This window comes from Pseudophryne corroboree, chromosome 1 (genome assembly GCF_028390025.1).
Source record: "Pseudophryne corroboree isolate aPseCor3 chromosome 1, aPseCor3.hap2, whole genome shotgun sequence".
NCBI classification, from domain to species: domain Eukaryota; kingdom Metazoa; phylum Chordata; class Amphibia; order Anura; family Myobatrachidae; genus Pseudophryne; species Pseudophryne corroboree.
In genome coordinates this window covers 65,431,286-65,437,285 of record NC_086444.1, presented here as the reverse complement: position 1 = coordinate 65,437,285, position 6,000 = coordinate 65,431,286, and the positions used below count along the sequence as shown (strand labels likewise).

Sequence of the window (6,000 nt, the reverse complement as noted above, 5' to 3'; positions counted from 1 at the left end):
TAAAGAACAAAGTATGTAATAAGAATATTTCATTCATTTAGATCTAGGATGTGTTATTTTAGTGTTCTCTTTATTTTTTTGAGCAGTGTGTGTGTGTGTGTGTGTGTGTGTGTGTGTGTGTGTGTGTGTGTGTATGTATATATATATATATATATATATATATATATAAGTTGAGTATCCCTTATCCAAAATGCTTGGGACCAGAGGTATTTTGGATATCGGATTTTTCCGTATTTTGGAATAATTGCATACCATAATGAGATATCATGGTGATGGGGCCTAAATCTAAGCACAAATTGCATTTATGTTTCATATACACCTTATACACACAGCCTGAAGGTCATTTTAGCCAATATTTTTTATAACTTTGTACATTAAACAAAGTGTGTGTACATTCACACAATTCATTTATGTTTCATATACACCTTATACACACAGCCTGAAGGTCATTTAATACAATATTTTAATAACTTTGTGTATTAAACAAAGTTTGTGTACATTGAGTCATCAAAAAACAAAGGTTTCACTATCTCACTCTCACTCAAAAAAGTCCGTATTTCGGAATATTCCGTATTTCGGAATATTTGGATATGGGATACTCAACCTGTGTATATATATATGTATATGTGTGTGTGTGTGTGTTTTTAGATCTGTTTGTTTTCAAAAATAAACCTATACAGTGTGACAAACACAATCCCGGCATGACATAATAGCAGATGAAAATCAATATTTGCTTTGTTTTAAAATGCTTCCTTTTAATATTTTGTAGACTCGGATCAATTCTCATTCTAACATTGTTTCAAAATAAATTTCCCCATAACCATTTTCTCATCCCCTCCTTAGCTGTGATATCGGCACACAGAATACATTTGGGTGCTGGTATTCGGCTCTTCCCCCCCCATCTCTGCACCCCTGCTGCAGTTGCGGTATTTCTGTACTGTACTCATTCCCCCATCTTTGTGGCCTCAGTAAGTAAGTTATAGGTTTTTAGTGCTGTTTTTAAAACCTAAACAGATCTGTTTATTTCCCTATATAGGGGAGTGTATATTTCTATCTTCGACAAAGGGCATATCCGATCCATTCTGGATAACTGGCCAGAAACCGATGTCAAGGTAATGACTGTGTATTTAGAACACATTGATAAGAGATGAGTGATCGCATACAAACTGTTCTGTGAAATATTCACCTTGTTATGAATTTGCTTTGTTTCTTTTGTTATGCTGGTGTAAATTGCTTTTACGTGTTCCTCGTCTTCTCCCAACCACACCACGCAGCAGGAGGGGCTTCGTCATCGTCCCCAGCTCTGTTTATAAATACAGTCTGTGCCATCGTGCAGAATGGTAAAAACTAAAATGTTACTTGAAGATTATATACCGGGAACAATCCACCACTGCTAAAGTGCCTGTTACAACAACAAAATATTAGGGGAAAGCAATACAAGAGCAAAACTTTTCCCTAAGTATTGATCATACTACATGGAGAACCATCTCTGGCTTTTTAGTTAATTCGTATTCGGAGTTTATAAAATTCCGCCATCAGCAACTGTGCAATCAGAATTCTGTACAGGGTCGCAGTGACCAAATTACAGTGTTTATTATTCCGCTATAATACATGTTTCTTTTTCATCCACTAGGGGTCACTGGAGTACTCTTGGGATATGGACGGCTTTAGCAGGACAGGCACTGAATATTTAAATGTAGTAACTCTCCTCCCCTCCATACTCCCAGAATGCCTCAGTGTTTTTTCAGTGCTCACAGGAGTGACAAGCACGAGTGGTTCTTCCACACATACTTCGATTTTTATACTATTTTTTTCTTTTTAAAACTTCAGCACATCCCTTCCCAGCTTAGCAAGAAGCTCGGTCCGGGATAGTGCACGCTGCAAAAAGCAGCTACTGGCGTGTCGGTCCTCACACAAAGAGCACAGTCACAAGCAACTCTGTGTCCGAGCTGCAGGAAAGGCTGGACGGAGCTTACAGAAGAAGCCCGTCACAGCCCTCACTACAGGAGATATGCTGGGGACAGGGCGGTCAGCTCACGCTGCCGCCCCGCTGTATGGGGAACGCGCTGGCCAATCTATACACTGCCGCCGATCAGTGCCGCCCCGCTGTGTGTAGGGAACGTGCTTTGCAGACTTACATTCCCCCCCACTTTCCGGCTCCCAGCAGCGCTGTTGCTGGGCGTCCGTCACGCTCCACGCCTGCCCGCTCCCTGCTGAAACAAGGCCGCGGCTCCCAGCAACGGTCAGATCATGGCTACCGCTGGGCGCCCGTCACTCTCCAGGCTCCGTACTGCGCTACTAACAGCGGCTTCTGGCAGCGCGGCTCCGATCAGCGCTACCGCTGGCCACTTCACTCCCCGACTCCCTGCACGCCGCTCCCGTCCGCTGCAGGGAGCTCAAGGGGGGAAGCAGTATATCAGGCAGCGCAGCTGCAAGGGGGGGGGGGGAGAAAATGCCCATAGCAGCAACAGCATTATAGGCAAGGCTGCTTGGGTTTAATAGGAAGATAGGCTGTTAAGTCTATATTAACAGGGTTACAGGTTATAATGTGTATGATAGCCTGAGATGTGACGCTGACTGTAAGCATGGCATGGAGGCCATTTTAACCATGCTTCCTATTCTTCCTGTTTCTCCTTCCAGAACGTTCCTGTCCTACAACACTACTCCACCGGATGGCGCAGGGGTGTTGGTGGGAATTTTGGATCAGGTTTCTTATAGTACTGGCCACGTGCACTGCACTTCGGCCATTTACACACCTTAGTAATAATTTTACTGAGTCGTGCGAGCTGTCTGTCTTGTCTATTTGTGTTGTCTGTCTGCATAATGAGTAAGGCACCAGCAAAAACAAAAAAGCAGTTTCACTGCAATGTCTGTAAGAGTGTGTTACCGGATGGTTCTACCACATGCACAGTATGTTTTGTAAATTCAGCTACAAATACGATTTCTACTCCGATTTCTAAACCGATTTCATCCCCGGATCCTCAATGGGCAATATTAGCGGATGTAATGGCTGGGTTGCAATCAGAATTGGCCGCCGCTCGCCAAGATCTGAGTCTCAGGTGAGACCGCTAGAGATACCAGAAGGGTCTCAGCCTTTGCAAAGGTCCAAGTCCACTTAGGGTAAAAAGGATAATTTTCATTTGTCTTATAATTTACCAGTTTCTGCTATGTTGCATTCTGACGACTCAATGCCAGACCTCACTGCACAAGATGAGCATGAGGAAGGCAAATTGGACCAGCAGTCAGATAGTGAGGATATTGACAGGGCATTGATAATCTCATCAGGGCGGTGTGTCAGTCTCTGAAGTTTACAGAGACTGAAGAACCTCTGACAAATGATGAGGTGGTATTTACTTAACGACGGAGATCTCCAGTGTGTTTTCCTTTTTCTGAGTCTCTTATTAAGATGTTAATAGAGGCACGGAAGAATCCGCATAAACTGTTTTCTTTACCTCGCCGGTTTAAGTCTAGTTACCCATTTCCAGAGTCTGTGACATCTACATGGGAGAATCCTCCAATGGTGGATTCGTCTGTGTCAAAACTTTCTAAAAAATTAACCATTCCAGTACCAACTGCTACTACGCTTCAAGACCCTTCAGAGCGTAAACTAGAAGCTATGCTAAAGTCCATGTATACAGCAGCAGGGGTGCTGCTTAGACCTGGTTTGGTTGGAATTTGGGTAACTAAGGCGCTGATTGTATGGATAACAGAGCTCAAGTCCGCCCTACAGGACGACCACCTTATCCTTCTCGCTGATCAAATCTGTGAAGCTGCTGATTATCTATGTACAGCTTCTACGGACGTCTGTCAGGTCAGTTCTCGCCTTTCAGCGTCACTAGTTACGGCACGACTGGCACTCTGGCTGCGTTCTTGGCAGGCGGAGGCAGAGGTCAAGAGAGGAATAGAAGAGTTACCTTATGCTGTCGATAAGTTGTTTGGTCCTGAATTCTGAGGCCACGGGGGGGGGGGGGGGGGGGAGAGGAGGGAGGGGAGAGAGTTTGTTTCCTTCCATTGCCTCCAACGGTACCTAGACGGAAATACTCTGGACCAGCGTTCAAATCCTTTTAGACCTTTCGAGGCCGTGGTAGAGGAACAACCACACCTGGTAGACGGGGTAGAGGACGTGGTTTTCAACAAACCACCACCCGTCGTCAGGAAGCTAAAGTGACCGACAAGCCAGTGGCATGACGGGCTCCCAGCCCATCTCGGATCTTCAGTTTGGGGGCACGCCTTCAGACGTTACATTTGGCGTGGTTCCAGACATCTACAGATGGGTGGATCCGTAATTTAGTGTTAAAAGGTTACAAAATTAGAGTTCGACTGTCTCCCACCAGTGCGGTTTTTCAAGACAGGACTTCCTGTGTCAGAAGACAAGAAGGCGGTTCTGCAAATCGCGATTCAGTCTCTGCTAGATTCAGCAGTTTTGATTTCGGTCCCTGTTCACCAACAAGGTCAAGGTTGTTATTCCAGTCTTTTTGTAGTACCAAAGCCGGATGGCTCAGTCAGACCGATATTGAATCTGAAGGGTCTCAATCAGTACGTCCCTTACTACAGATTCAAGATGGAATCCCTGCGGTCAGTCATTGCAGGTTTAGAGCCACAGGAATTCATGATTGCGCTAGATCTCAAGGATGCGTACTTAGACATTCCAATTTGGCCACCTCATCAGAGGTTCTTACGGTTTGCGGTGCGGCAAAACCATTACCAATTTCAGGCTCTACCGTTTGGCCTCTCGTCAGCGCCTCGGGTATTCACCAAAGTGATGTCTGATGATCGCTCATCTCAGATCCCTGGGAGTGATAATAGTTCCGTATTTGGACGATCTGCTCATCAAAGCTCCGTCTCAACATATACTCCTACAACATGCGTTGCTGACATACAATGTGCTAGTTCAGCACGGTTGGATTGTCAATTTCAAAAAATCAAATCTGATTCCGTCTCAACGACTTCAATTCCTAGGAATGATTCTAGATACGGTGAATCAAAGAATTTACCTACCAGAACAGAAAGTACACAGTAATTGTCATCTGGTACAGTTAGTGCTCAAGCCACACACAGTCTCGGTACATTTGTGCATTTGCCTGTTAGGGAAAATGGTGGCAGCTTTCGAAGCGCTTCAGTTCGGAAGATTTCACTCACGTCCTTTTCAACTGGATGTGCTCGCACAGTGGTCAGGCTCGCATCTGCAGATTCACCAGATGGTGCGGTTGTCTCCACGGGCCAGAGTATCTCTACTCTGTTGGCTCAAGGTACACATCTCACCGCAGGGAAACGGTTCGGCGTCTGGAATTGGATAATTCTAACGACGGACGCGAGTCTCAGAGGTTGGGGAGCTGTGGTCCAAAATTGTCAGCTCTAGGGTCTCTGGGCGGATCACGAAAGATTGTTGTCTATAAATGTCCTGGAACTCCGGGCAATTTACAATGCGCTGCGACAAGCAGTGCACATGCTCCGGTTTCAGACTGTCCAGGTGCAGTCAGACAACGCGACAGCAGTCACATACATCAACAAACAAGGAGGAACGAGAAGCCGCATGGCCATGCAGGAAGTAGTTTGAATCCTCATTTGGGCCGAGCATCACCAAGTGATATTGTCGGCAGTGTTCATTCCGGGAGTGGACAACTGGGAGGCGGATTATCTCAGCCGTCGGGATTTTCATCCAGGAGAATAGGCATTAAATTCAGAAGTGTTTCACATGTTGGTCCAGAGGTGGGGTTACCCACAAGTGGACCTGATGGCATCTCGCCACAATCGCCAAACACCCCAGTATGTGTCCAGAAAGCGAGATCCAAAGGCAGTGGCAGTGGATGCTCTCACGATCGCGTGGCCGTACAGCCTCGTGTATCTGTTTCCACCGTTTCCGCTGCTCCCTCTGTTGCTAAAACGGATCAAACGAGAGTCCGCAACAGTCATACTAGTGGCGCCTCATTGGCCTCGGAGAGCATGGTTCTCGGATCTCCGCGGACTACTCGCAGACTATCCTTGGCCGCTCCCGCTACG

The 6,000-nt window shown here is 46.0% G+C and overlaps 1 protein-coding gene across 3 annotated transcripts in view; it reads left to right on the top strand.

Moving 5' to 3' along the window:
• The window catches only part of ME2 (malic enzyme 2), a 173,108-nt gene that overhangs the window by 144,333 nt on the left and 22,775 nt on the right, over positions 1-6,000 (top strand). For all 3 annotated transcript variants that reach the window (XM_063960180.1, XM_063960188.1, XM_063960197.1), the window contains exon 5: positions 1,037-1,112. In XM_063960180.1, the coding sequence (XP_063816250.1) occupies positions 1,037-1,112 (76 nt within the window). The remainder of the gene's footprint in view (positions 1-1,036; positions 1,113-6,000) is intronic.